This window comes from Dinoponera quadriceps, unplaced genomic scaffold (genome assembly GCF_001313825.1).
Source record: "Dinoponera quadriceps isolate SergipeBrazil2010 unplaced genomic scaffold, ASM131382v1 scaffold4550, whole genome shotgun sequence".
Taxonomy (NCBI): Eukaryota; Metazoa; Arthropoda; class Insecta; order Hymenoptera; family Formicidae; genus Dinoponera; species Dinoponera quadriceps.
Window position 1 is genome coordinate 135434 of NW_014558569.1, and position 14027 is coordinate 149460.

The 14027-nt window shown below is 43.4% G+C and overlaps 1 protein-coding gene across 1 annotated transcript; it reads right to left on the minus strand.

The window, feature by feature from the left end:
* Nucleotides 1–12505: 12505 nt before the first annotated feature.
* LOC106749935 lies at nt 12506–13637 on the minus strand. Its single transcript, XM_014629909.1, has 2 exons — nt 13024–13637; nt 12506–12661 (listed from the first exon to the last, which is right to left on the minus strand). The coding sequence occupies exon 1, from the start codon at nt 13620–13622 to the stop codon at nt 13026–13028; it is 597 nt and encodes a 198-aa protein (XP_014485395.1). The 5' UTR covers nt 13623–13637; the 3' UTR covers nt 12506–12661; nt 13024–13025.
* Nucleotides 13638–14027: the final 390 nt, after the last annotated feature.

The window sequence follows — 14027 nt, forward strand, 5'->3', positions numbered from 1 at the left end:
TTGAGACAATATCGACATCGATCTGTGGAGGGGAAAATTACTCGCACAGAAATGTTCTCAGATTTTTTCATGTACATACAAGTTCCGATTGGAATACACAATTGTTTCAAAATAGATTATCCCTAATTTTTTACTACGATACCAATTGGGAGTTTCATTCTTATCCCGAACACGGGATGAAGCCTCTTTTCCGCAATGCTGATTGGCTGTGCGTTGCAGCTTGTGCTTTGTGTCGCGTACGTCATTGCCAAAGTCGAGTGACAGTTTGACCGAGAACATTGGTCAACAAATTTCGTATCATAAATTATATCCCTTTAGAATTTTAATTTTTTCTATTTATATTATGTGTTGAAACAGGAAATAACAATGAAAAGTTATTATTTAGCTACAGTGCAAGAAGTATATAAGCAATATTGTAGTTTTTATCAATTATTAACACTGGTTGACAAAATAAGACCTTTTTTGCCTTAAGTTCTATCAAGTCATTTCTATATTTTTTAACGCTGATTACGAATCTGACCGTCAGATTCGTAATCAGTGCTAAAAAATCTACCAGAAGTGACTTGGTAGAATTTAAGACAAAAAAATTACATTTTATCGATAGCGCAATTCGAGCTTTTTCTTAGTCAAACTTTTCAGAAAGATTTTTTAAATTTCTGTTTACATCACTTTGTTGCCCTTAACTTATTATTAAACTTTCATTATGAACATTTTTCTTTATCTCTTGTAGTTCAAGAGTTATACGCGAACAAGTGGAGGCGCTCTTTTGGCTTTGAGGTCGAAAGTCATAACTTTAGAGGGTAAACGGGCACAAATTACGCATATCGTTATTCATGTATCGAATTGTTCTGCCGGAATCACTTATTATCGCTCATTAATTGCTCACCAGCGTAAAATATATCGGTAGTACCCGATGAAAAGTGAACATTACGAATAATGTAACAAAATGTATTCGAGCAATGAGCATGTAGCGCGTTACAACATCGCATTTGTCGTCTGCAACAGTGGCTTCCGGCATTTTACATATGTTTCCTATATTTCACGCGTCGGATCAAGCGTTCCAGTCCACGGAGCCCGCGTTTATACGCGCTTTTTCGCGTCTGTACGTTCTATTGATTACATAATACACGCTCATAAATTCCGAGCTATTTAATAATGTGATCATTATCAAATATGTAACTGTTATAATTCATATTAATATTATAACATGGTAATTGTGTTTATTATGAACTTTCTCTCTCTCTCTCTCTCTCTCTATTTCTCGAATAATTAAACGGTCGAGTGCGTATCTGTACAGATTTGCCCGAGCGGGAAAAATAGATTTGCTACGAAGCAAAGACGCACGATGCATCTTGAGTCGAAATTTTGGTTTTACATTAAGACATAAGTCTATTTAATTCTACATTATGTCTTCAGGTGGAGAAAACGCAAGTAACTTTCTACTTGTAGCATCAAAGGAAATTTAGATCACCCGTGAAGAAGGGATTTTAATTTTTATATTAAGTCTTCAAATAGAGGAAACGGAAATAATTTCACATTTGTAGTGTTAAAGGAGCATAACAGAAGACCTTTGAGAAAGAGAGACAAAGAGAGAAAGAGAGAGAGAGAGAGAGAGAGAGACAGGAGACTTAATGTAGAATTAAATAGGCTTAATGTAGATCTAAAATTTCGACTTGGGATGCCGCTTTTCGGATACACGCAGGACAAGATGAATGTGAAACGAACTTTCGGCGCGTCCCGGACGTAACGGGAATTTTGCAAAGGGGCAAAGGTCCTCACGGAAGTTGATGCGCGCGATAAATCAAGCCGCATTTGCATCCGCTCACATTCACGGCGGTGATTTTAGGACGCGAACGCGCCCTATCAATTAATCAGGCCGCAGCATTAACAGAGCGCTTCTTGATTCAAGCGACAGACCGCGCGTCGCAAGGACCGGCTTCAGTGGAGGTACTAGACGTGCGGTCAGCCCTGGTACGGCCGGCGCAAATTTGTTAGCGAACCAGCGGTGATGCATCGGGTGCGAGATGGAAAACGGCACGTGGAGCGCAACACCTCGATGCTACACTTCGTGCCATTTCGAGAAGCACAAATTGAGGACGATGACGGTGCGGTCCCGCACGAAATAACGCTTAGCAAACCCGCGATATCTCGTTAACATATTTTGCACGTGACCTTTGAAATGTCCCCTCCACCCGATTAAAGTCAAATAACCTGATCGTGACCTTCGCATCCGTTCTCGCGGTGGGACCGCGTTCGATCTGCGAATACGAGTTCGATAGGACTTGTATTGTGTTACGGCACTGTTGGACACAGAAACTCCCACGCAGCTTCCATTTACGAGGTGATAAAGGCGTCCCGGATTCTATGTCGGAGGCGCCGTAATTGCAATCCCGCTTGAAAATTCAATCTCGCTTTGCTCTTTCGTCCCTTCCCCTCTCACCCTCCTGTTCCTCCCTCTCTCTCTCTCTCTCTCTCCTATGTACTCGCTTGAGGATAAATTTTTCCAGGGCACACGACAAATTCATCATCGTTATCATCAGTCATCAACGATCGTTTGATACATATACAGACACGTTCTCGTTTACTAAGTCATCTAGTTATTTAAATCTGTGGTCAAACGGTGCATTCTCGGCAGGGCAGCAAATAACACTGTGGCAGTGGTGCATCCCCCCGGTCTGGTGGTAAAGTTGCACTCTTCAATGAAAGCTACTGGAAAAATCTTTCTCTTGACTGTAATTTTTTTTTTCACTACGACGATTATAATTGCAAATACCAAAGATTATTCTTCCGGTATACATCTCTCGTCATCACTTCATTAAATCTCACAATAATATCACCGAGACTCGTATTATCCGATTGATTAACTGTCTACTCTTCTGCTCTTTTTACGTTTTCAGCACATTCGATCTCTCAATTAGCCCGTCCCGCGGAGATTCGTCTGTAACGACTCTCTCTCTCTCTCTCTCTCTCATAGAAATTTCAGGCATTCTAATTACGTGTCTCGCGTCTGATTACTCGCGTCTAATTCTGATCACATTCATCTTTCATCTGAACTGCTCCAAGTTACAAGGACAATCGGACTGAAATATCGTTCACGAATATCAACGGGGTCACCGGGCGGTATAAAAATGATAGGGATCTTCTTAAATAAATGTTGTGCCATCGTGCAAGGGAATTGTTCGTAAAGGGTATCGACTGGCTGAAAATACAATCGTTGTTAAACGGTGCTTTGCGAGCTGATGAACGTTTTCTTTCTATCGCGCCGCCCCGTTGTTGGCATACGCGCGGGATTCCACATAAAACAAAAAGATCTAGTAGACATATGACAGATCTATAAATCCAGGGAACATCTATGTCTGTTGAAGATGTTATCTGCACGTAATATATACATGTATCTGATATTAATTAAAATATACAGAGTCTCCCATTTTAAGTGACGACCTCAAATATATCTCTTAAATCAAGACATTTTAAAGAAAAATGTCTCATACACAAGTTGGAATGTTTAAAAGGATCTATTTATTGAGTGAAACTTATCAGTTTCACCTTGAGTGTAAGCATCAAGATCAAATGAAGGTCAACTTTATTTATTTTTAACGGAACTACGTAATTTGTTTAACGCAGTCGATTCCCCTGTTCATTGTGCGTATGAAGAATGAAATCACCGAAAATCGAACATTCTTTGAAATATTTCACTTCTTATCGTGATATTTTTCAGTACAAAAGACACGAAATATCTCACGAAGTATTCACTTTTCGATAACATCACCTTAACATTTTTCCACACAATAATACGAGAGCAATCGATTATTGATGTTATCATTGCAAACAGAAACTGGCCGCTTCAGCTGATTCACATTCTATCCGACGGGATTCAATACTCTAAGCCGAGAAACATGGGTACGTCGGTTTTGTCACTCTTCCTCCGCCCTTTAGTTTCGCAATCAGATTTGCGGCGTCGCGTTCACGGCTATCCGCTTGTAACTTCCATCGGAGCGGATAGTAAGATTTCGGTCCACTTCGGGTGCGCGAGCGTGTATCTTCATTGTTCGTCATGATTGGCATACCGACGATCGCCTCGGCAATCAAGAGAACGCTTGCGACTTTGTATTCATGCGAAGCGAGTCATGCACGGAAGTAGCCCCGAAGCGCGCGGAAACGAACATTTCTTACGCCGTGTCGGCGAATCGCAGTCTAATATGACGGTGGTTTCTATTACGATCCTCCACATTACAGCGGGGCTCCGGGATCTCGCGGATAGCGGCCCCAAGATGAGGACAAACGGTAATTTCCGGGTCGCGTACGGGGTTTTGCGAACAATCAGACACGCTCGGCAACCCCGTCACGTTCGCGTATAGTTTCGGATCCGACTCTAAGTGACTCGAACGCACGACCGGGCCGCTCGTTGCATCCGACGATGCGCGCGAGTATCGGCTATCCGTTACAGTGACAAAATTGTCCGCCTCTCTCTCTCTCTCTCTCTCTATCCGATGTTGCGCGCGAATGCACGCGTCCTTTCCGCGGGAGCAGCGCCGAGTCGAATCGCGTGAGCGCGATAAATCATACTCTGGCGAGGAGCGCTTAATCGACGCATTTTTGCGAGATTTTCGAGACGATTATTTATCTTCTCGCTCCGGTGAGAGATCTATGTCGCCTCATTCGGTCGAATGTCCGGCGGGTGCGGCCGCGATGCGCGATACTCGTTACACGGGGAATGTTACCATTGCAGACGATTAATCTTCTAATGCATTAAACAATCGCATTTGCGCGAAAATATGGCTCTACCAGTAGCATCCGTACGAATATCAGTCTGTCAGTCCGCAGCAATAAGCCGTCGCGATAAATCTGGCTACACGACACGGAATGTCAGTGAAAACTTTCCATTTGAAAAAGAAATTATGGTTACAGAAATATATACGAAGAGAGAGATCCCGTAAAAATATATATGACAATCCTTCTGATAGCTCCGTCATGATGATATTTATCGCACCACGATATTTAATGCGCAAGTTAATGATCGCTGTGTATGTTCGTGTCAATCGTTCCGCAGTGAAATTGTTTGATGCAGAACCCTTGATTATCGGTGCCTGTTTGCAGCTGGCGAGTGCAATATTTATTTTGCCCCGGTAAAAACTACGATCTACTTTTCGGCCCGCGGTTGCACCGAATGAGAACACAAAAACGAACGGAAAATAAACGCAGTGCGAAAAACGGGATAACGATCCATTGTTTGTAATGCAGATTTTCGTACATTAAGAGCCAGTCTGTCCAGCATTTTCATGCAGCCTCCGCATGCGGATTACGCGATGGGATTTGCAAATCGCAAGACGTTCCTGCCGAGGAGCACGTACAAGAGATTAATAATTATTATATCGTTTTTTATTATCTTTAAAAATACACACAAAATGTAAAATCGGTGGAATAATACATTCAAACTTTTCTTCTTGCAAACTTTCACATTCAAATAATAAACGAGACCACGTTGACTTTTCAACATTGTCTTCCATCTTTTTTTTGTCTCTCTATCGGAAACCTTTCCGAAAGAATTATGAGACATTAGATGTGGTAGTAGATTAGGTGTAGTAAGGAGGTTAAAGAACAATTAAGTTGTTCTAAGATTAGAACAGGATCGGGAATAATCTTCCGCGATGAAATTGTACGAAAACTATGTGCGCCCCGAAAGAATCCGACAAAGAATAATAGCCATAAGCTAGCACGGCATTTTGTCCAATTTACCGTCGTTCGATTAAATGACGCTCAATGTCATTATCGGTATGCGAACAGTCTGACGCAAAGGGAAGAACTCTGGGGAAAAGTAGGTGAACCCGAAGATCGAGTAACTTATTGGAATCTGTGCCGATAATCCTCTGGGGGGACCAGGCCAAACAAGGAGAAATTCAATTATCCGTTATAACGAGGAATCAGAGGCCATTCGTCCTTCGAGTGTCGTTGCTTAATAAAGATATTTGAGAAAATTTATACACATATATGTAAAAAAACTTGTCCCGTGACAAAAGCTCGCATTTAAAAGTACGTTGGATGCGTATATTTGTGCGTATAACGCGTGTGCACATTTATCACGATTTACGTTATCATAATTTTAATGAAGTTAGTAACAAATAATAATCAGTTACGCGCGCTTTTAGACAGCTGTGATCATTTCGAGGCTACATAATGAATATTAATCCCTCGTTGACACACTTATATTTTACTGCTTGGTTTGGTAATCTGAATCTGTGAGATCCAATAACTTTTTCGATATGTTCTTATTTAAATATTTATAAACGTACTTATCCAGTGTATGTATATGTATATTGTAGTTTTGAATGTATAAAAAATATAAATTTAAAGATATTGTCGCAATTATTATTTTCAAAATAGACAATTTATGGTATAAGAGAAGAAGTGTATTGACTCTACGCGGAAAGAAGTAAAAAATTGTCCGTTCTTTGAAAAAATAATTCTACGCTTATACGTATAATAATTCAAGATTCACGAATGTGATATATTAATTTTTTGCTTGGTTCAATTTGACTTCTGGATATGGAAAGAAAAGTTATGTGGATATAAAGAAAGGTACGTTTTCCTTTTAAACCATTGTTTTCAATGTAGAAACATATATGTTAGTATAAATAAATATATTATCAGTACCCATCGAATAAAAACTTTTTTTTTATTCTTAGATATGTTTTCTCTCGAAATATGCCAAACTGGAGTTAATCGCGCGAACGTTACGAATCCCTTTCGTAACATCCCGCTGCTTGTAGGCATCACGATAGACGGTTCCGTCATCACGATTGCGGCGAGTCTTGCATTGTCGTCATACGTCGAGTCTCGGATACGAAACCGTATAACGAGTTTGATTCGATTCTGCTTCCGATATTCGGCACAATAATTTCGTTCTCATTTCCGAGCCATCCGTACGGCCATCGCAGAGTCTCGTTTTCATCGTGGAAGGAAGCCACCGAGCCATTCGTATTCTTAAAGTAACATCAGTACGAAATTGCCACATATCGCGGTGCAGCCTGGGCTGGTGCACACCGAGAGAGCAAATACAAGAACGTGAAGCTGAGACAAGGGCGACGACGAGAGGAGAGTAATTAATTGCGGAGGTTCCACGAGCGCACCCGGAAAATCAAACTTAGTCGCTCTCATTTACATCATTTAACAGTAATGGCTCGATGAAAGTTTGCTCCGTGCATCTTTCAGAAGGCGAGTCTGCGGACTCCCTGTTACAAGGCTGCTCCGGCGATGAAAACGCGATGCTTGGTCGAAATAAAAGAGCGCCCCCCATTATGTTTTACGATGCAGTACGGCAAGTCGTTTCCGAGATATCGCCCCGTAACTTACGGTTCCTTTATCTCTTGGCTGCGGCCAAAAAGCGAAAGAAAGAGAGAGAGGGAGAGAGAGAGAAGAAGATTGACGAAATCGTAACACGTCACGATAAAACGTATTTCTTTAATAAAACGAGATCGAGAAATGTGTGCCCGCATATTTCTCAAACGATACGATTGATTGCGCGCATAGTTTCATAAGCTACCTCACCCAAAATAATAGATACGACGAACTTCTCTCTCTCTCTCTCTTTCTCTTTTTCACTCACCGTTCCCCCCTTTTCGTCCATTCTCGTTGTCCCGCATTGCTCCACAATAATTTCACGACGTTCTTCGAGAGTTACGCACACGGAGAAAGCAAATTTTGCCCAGAACGGTAAATGTTTGTCAACATGACAGCAAGGAAAAAATTTATTTAGACAGCAAAAAATTGGTTTGAACAGCAAAGAGATTTGTTAAAAGTACTAATTGTCCATACATCTCCAGCAAATAGCTATGGCGTTTATTCGGTTTACGAACGTTTATATCTTCGAGAGAGAGATTTTCTGCGTGTAGAGAAGAGCCCTCCGCCAAAATTTCCCCCCACGTAATGAGATTGGCACGTCTTGCGTCTGTTCTGCGCCTCGGCCGGCGCGATGAAACGAATTCATCATCCGGGATCTGGGAACGTGATTGGACGTTCTTCGACTAATTCGGACTGCGCAGATTTCAGCACCGGAATTTCAACGACCCACTACAATTTCCGCTTTTATTTCCTGTACCTCGGTAAATGGGAGGGGGGAGGGGGAACGTGTGATTCATTCCTTTGGCCGGCAGCGTCGCGTTCCGGGTTCCTTTTTTTTATCTTTCTTTCTCGTCCAGCTCGGCAATCGGATCCCGTGAAACCGCGTCTATTTCCGCATCCTCTCCTCCCCGCGACGCGCGCCAAGTTTCGGATTGGTTCGTACCCGCCGCTTTATGACGTGAACATGCGGTGTACAATTCCAGTCTGCGGCGCGTGGTGGCCGTCCCGAATGGCCGTGTGACAGAGACGTTATCGATCAGGTAATACAGCATACCTGACGGAAATTCGATGCGCGCTGGTAAACGCATCCAGTGATGTTTCCTTTTTTCTTATTCATCCTCCGCAACCCGCGGGCCCCTTTGCGACTATTTTTAACACACATATCGCATGCAACCGCCCGATGCCGGCCGATCCGCTTTTAAACGCTTCGGGTGAGCGGCGCCCGTGAAATACGGATCCGGTTTGATTGGTTTCGTTTGTTTTCGAGTTGTCCTCGCGATCGCCGATTAGGAAGCGTGGAGGACGGCGCGTTATCCCCGTTGACGAGTGCCGTTTCAGCCGAAAACCGTCCCAGCCGGAAACCGTCAGAGCGGCGATCTCAGAGACTCGCGCCGATACGTTTCGACACGCGACATGTCAATCGACGCAACGTTAACAAGCCCGTGTAATCGCCGAGCTTCGTGACACTTTCGCGTCGCTCGTTTCGCTCAGCCATCGAGATTACCGTCAATCTGCTGTTTAATCGAATACAGATAATAGGCACTTCGGAAAATGGATTTGATTACGCAACTCGCGTCTCCCGTCCGGGGACGGATTTTCCGACATTTTTTTCTGCTACGGCGGGACACAGCACACGTCGTGTTTGTTAAAACCCGGCTGGTTGGATTTTTTGCGCTCGTTTGTAAATACTCCGGTTTGTAAATCGAGGGAAATTTGCGGCGAAACGCACGCGAAAATTATTATTCTCTGTCCGAAAATGTGCAGTATCGCACGCGTGAGAGGAAAATACATCGCGGCGCTGTCGAAACGCAGTTAATTAGTCGCGACAGTGGAGAAAAAAACTCGAAACACCTATTAGATATAATAATTATTCGCAACTAAGTGAATTTCTTGAAGCGCAACTTGATCCTTGCAACATCACCGCCGGGAATAAACGACAAAACGAGGCGACCTTCCGCCGCGAAGCGAGTAGTAGAACAATTAATCAGTGGGCGTAGCGGCGCGGATGACTTGTCGCTTCTCGGGGTGTCGCGTGACACAGATATTTCTTACCGCCGAGAAACGTCCGCTGCAACTTCTGCAACGGTGATGCAATTACGACGCGGCATTTGTTTATCTCGGAAATTTGTCAAGCATGTTTACCGATCCGTCGGGTATCGAGGTTCGTGGCCGTTCGCCTCGTCGAATTTGTTTCTTACGAAGAAACCGTTCGAGTCTGCGAAGATACCTCCCTTCCATTTCTCATCATTTACCAAGTCGAAATTTACTTAAACTAAGTGAAAAGCGGCGATATTTTTACAGAAGCGACAGTGAAAATACTGCCGCTCGGAATCACAGGAGTGTATGTATCATTCAAGCTTAGAATGGATTCTGACTCTATACGAGCGGATGTTTCAATCGATTAGAATGAATTTGTGATGGTGCGGAATATGTCAGATTCGCTCTTCAGTTTCAAGTGGAAATATTTACTCGACGATTCGGGGTGAGGAATTCACTCGCAGAGTGAAAAATCACTCTAATCACAGTCGATCTTTACCAAACGATTTCATACAATTAAACAAGTTACAAAATATAATTTCAAAAATAAAATAAATCATATTTGCATTGCTTCTATACTGTTATCAAAGAAATATTCTTCATTCCAGATAATCTTTACGTAAAAGAAGAAAAATCGATTGAGTAACTGTTTATCTTCGCAGTGAAATATTCTTCTCTGCAGGGATCGAGTCTTTCAAAGGATCAAGTGTCCCCAGGCTTCCCTGAAAGGATAGGCTAAAGAAGTAAGTTTCACGTTAATTTTGCGGATTTACTTATTGATCGTTAAAGTAAGAGACAAGTTTTCGGAATATTTTACAAATCTAATCGACCGATCACAGGTATCATTTTCACGGGCGTATCTTTCGGTTTCCGCGTATCTCGTCGGAATTTTCGTCCCCCTTTTACTCGCCCACGTCATCAAGCGCGACGACAGGGGACCGGTGCTTTAAAGAACGTTAAAGTAGCGTCAAAATATTCGACTCGGTACGAACGCAAAAGCTCGAACGTCGATCCTTCTCGCGCGCGTCAGCCAGCGCGCTGAAATTTACGGCGGCGCGCATGAAGAGAACGGCCCAACGAGCGCGCGGTTTCGCATCCGGCTAAGAGGGCGAGCAAATGCTGGCGACTGCCGGGATTTTCCATAAAATCGAGCCCGCACGATCTATTTTACTCGCTCCGTTCACCAATTTCCGGGGGTTTGCGCTCGATTTATATCGGCCGCTACCACCAGCGTCATACGCGCGGATTTTATTCTCATCGGAGGAATCGATGATACGTAGCCCACTTGTTCGTCGCTTAGAATACATCATGTCGACGTCGACGCGTGTGCTGGCGCTACTGTCAAAAATGCGGGGCGAAACTGCGCCGGCTCGATTAAAGGGGAGCTTCCGGGAAACACGTGGCGGAATGACGGTACGGGGATGAGGCGGGCATTACGCAAATTCCGTCCGCTTAACACCCGACGTCGCGCGCGAGTCACCCTAATACAGGTCGGTGGAAGAACAAAAATTCAAGAGAAAGAGGGAGAAATATGTTTTGACGACTTTAAAGTCGATTTCCGATAATTACGAGACTGGCTCCTCTTCTCTCTCTCTCTCTCTCTCTCTCTCTCCTCCGGCGCGCAATTGTGCGCCGGGCGATGCAAAACGCGGGAGAAGGAATCAAGAGGGGGGAGGGGAGGGGAGGATTGTACAAGCCTGACGCGTCTTGCCGCGCCGGTGGAAAAGTAATCGCGCGTCGGTGTCGCGAACGAAGAGACGGCTTTCGCGAGCGGGCTGACGGTAATTCTCGCTCAAATTAACATTCTCTGGCTGTCACGGCGTTAATTGCAAAACTTCGGCCGGTAGATGAGGGTGATAAAACGCCGCGACTAAAGCCACTGGCTGCGTAGAAGGTCGCCGACGGCGGGGTACGAAACAGGTTGGGTGGACGGGCGGTGGGGAGGGGGGAACTAGCGAGTCGCGTATATCGCGGAAATATTGCCGCCGTCTGCGATAAAACCGGGAGCGAACAAGCCGGCCGGATACATCAACACGGCGACCAGGTTAAAGAGAACGTCATCTACCGCGCTCGCATTGAGAGGAAACAGGAGAGGCACGCATCCCCCTAGAAACGTGATTTCTTGCCGGACCGCTCGAGAGCACGACGGAAATTTCTCGCATCCCTCGGGTTCCCCTTTCTCCTCTTCTTTCTGGATCCCTAGATATAATAAGTAGGGAAGTGCAGCTGAATCCGGCCTATCAGAGGTTCGCCATCTTCCTCGCACGGTGCTGCCTTGGGGCAAACAAGCAAGGAAATGAGAGAAGGAAGAAAGGCCGGTTTGCGAGGGATTAACTTCAGCAGTTAAGACTCTTACTTCAATATTTGTTACCTGTTGTTTATACTAGCTTCAATATTTAAGTAAGAACACCCCCCTCCCCCCAACGTCATTCGTAGCTACTCGTTATATGCCGCACATCGAAAAAGGATTTTGTCGAGTCACGACGTACTAAATGCAGAGGAAAAGCACCGAGATTTACTATTTTGTTTTTAAGTTCTAAAATCCTATTTTGAAGGATTTCATATTTAAGATCGATCTTAAAATTTATCTTCAGATGTTGTACGGTTCATTTCATTGGCTAGGAAGCATCCGAAGATGAACTTAAGACGGCCTGAAACATAAGATTTGACTGTGAATACCGGTCTTCATCGTAGCTTAAGAAAAAAATGGCCTAGTCATGTGTGATTCAAACAGCCAATCGGAATCAATGCTGTTGAATATCGCGTCTCTAGTTATATCTAAGCCTGTAGTGCGCACGAATGCGATATTGACAAGACTCACGTTCCAACGACACGTAAGTACGAGTGTAATCAAACACGTTGCTGCAGTCGTTGCTGTAATTCGACATTGTTGCAATCGCCGGACGGTGGAATGCGCGACGACGTTATACTTGTGCGCGAGCTCGGTACTTTTCCTCTGCTAAAAGTGTATAACAAAAAATATTGCGATATATCCCATGCTCCTAGTCGTGGTGGACGAAGAAAATGGCGCCTAGATCGTGTGGTTTAAGGGGGAAGTTTACTGTGACAGGGAAAAAACAGGCCGATTTTCCGGATTTTTTTTCTAACGAAATATGACTCGTACATTAAATTAAATTAAACCGTCATCTTTATTATATATTCAAGTATTTGTAAAAAAATTTTCAAGTCGAAATATTCAAAATTGCCGTCGTGGCACTCCTTCAAGTGCAGGTCCGTTTTTTTTAGGTGCCCAAACGGTGTACATGAAATCTCACGTCTGGGTGATCTGAAACAAAAAACAAAATATGGTTATCATCTACATAGTATTGACTCTCGTCTGACGGAGGATTTTGTCGATAAAAAATTTTGGCGCCGAAAAAAAAATTCTTGAAATTTTTTTCTATTTTTTTGCCCAAATTTGATGTTATTATTGTTTATAACAATTACACAAAAAACGATATCAAAAAAATGCTCCGCCAGACGAGAGACACTATTCCAGAGAATATGTGGTTAAAATTTCAAGTCGATTCATTCATTAAAACTCGAGATATCGTGTACACCGTATTGAAAAACTTAGTTTCGAGAAAAACGCGTTTAAAGTTTCGGCATTAGTTTTTTCAATGAAAAAATCATTTTTAAGCTTCTTACCATTAATCGCCCATTCCTGCTTCATATAGTACACCTTCTTCTTCAAGGAAATCCTCTTCGAGTGCCGATCGCGCCGTTCTTCTTTCGATTCTTTCTTCTTTTGAAGCGTCGAACGACCGTTCATTTGCTTGTGATATTCTGCGCTCGTCCACGGTGTTGCATAAATTGAAGGCGTTTGGTCCAATTTTGATGTTCATAACGTCCATCATTTTGAGGATACTGGAGTAGCCTTCATTGAAAATGCTCGCAGCACAATACGACGCAATATCGACGGTTTTTGCGCCGCTGAATGTTTGTTTCGGAGCTAATGACCAGATCATCGCATTCAGGCTCTCGTTGCTGTTCTGTGTATATCCTCTAACACAACGTGTCAACAAATTTTTGTTGCTCAGCTCTTCGTATATAGGTGTGATGGCCTTCAGCACGTCGCTAGAGAGAGCCGGTTTGTGTTCATAATCGGACAGATTACCTTGAGCTTTGGCTTGTTGCCAGGTACACCAGCTGTCTTCACCCTGCGGACAATCCTCATGTTGTAGTTTCTCGTTTGTCGATGCTTTGTGTTTCAGCGTAGCCCATATTGCCTTTTTCATATCCGGCATAGAATCTATTCCTTCGGATGGCTAACCCGTAATAAACACTAAGTTCATCTATTAGTTTTACTATGAATTTTCCTTTGCCACCCAGTCCTTTAGTATCTTTTTTTAGTTTTCTCAGTCGTGCTCCTATTCTTTTCTGGACATAGCCAACGCATTCTTTTTTTTCGACAATACAATTTTCGCCGTAAGGTTTACATTCTGTTATCCTTTTGAAAGTTTTACAATCGCCGTCACCGACATAGGAGGTATATTTCACGCCGTGTAATTTCTCCGATCTCATGAACATTTCTTTAGCCGCGTCCACCTCCATTTTTCCGGCGCTACCAACGTGATTCGCAGTGTATTCATTTTTGTGTGTTTCCATTCATTCATCGAAGTCGTCAGCGTGTGTCTTCCAGTACTCGCACT

Bases quoted from the DNA above. Each gene is read 5' to 3' on its own strand.
- LOC106749935 (XM_014629909.1), bottom strand. From the start codon at position 13,622: ATGCCGGATATGAAAAAGGCAATATGGGCTACGCTGAAACACAAAGCA.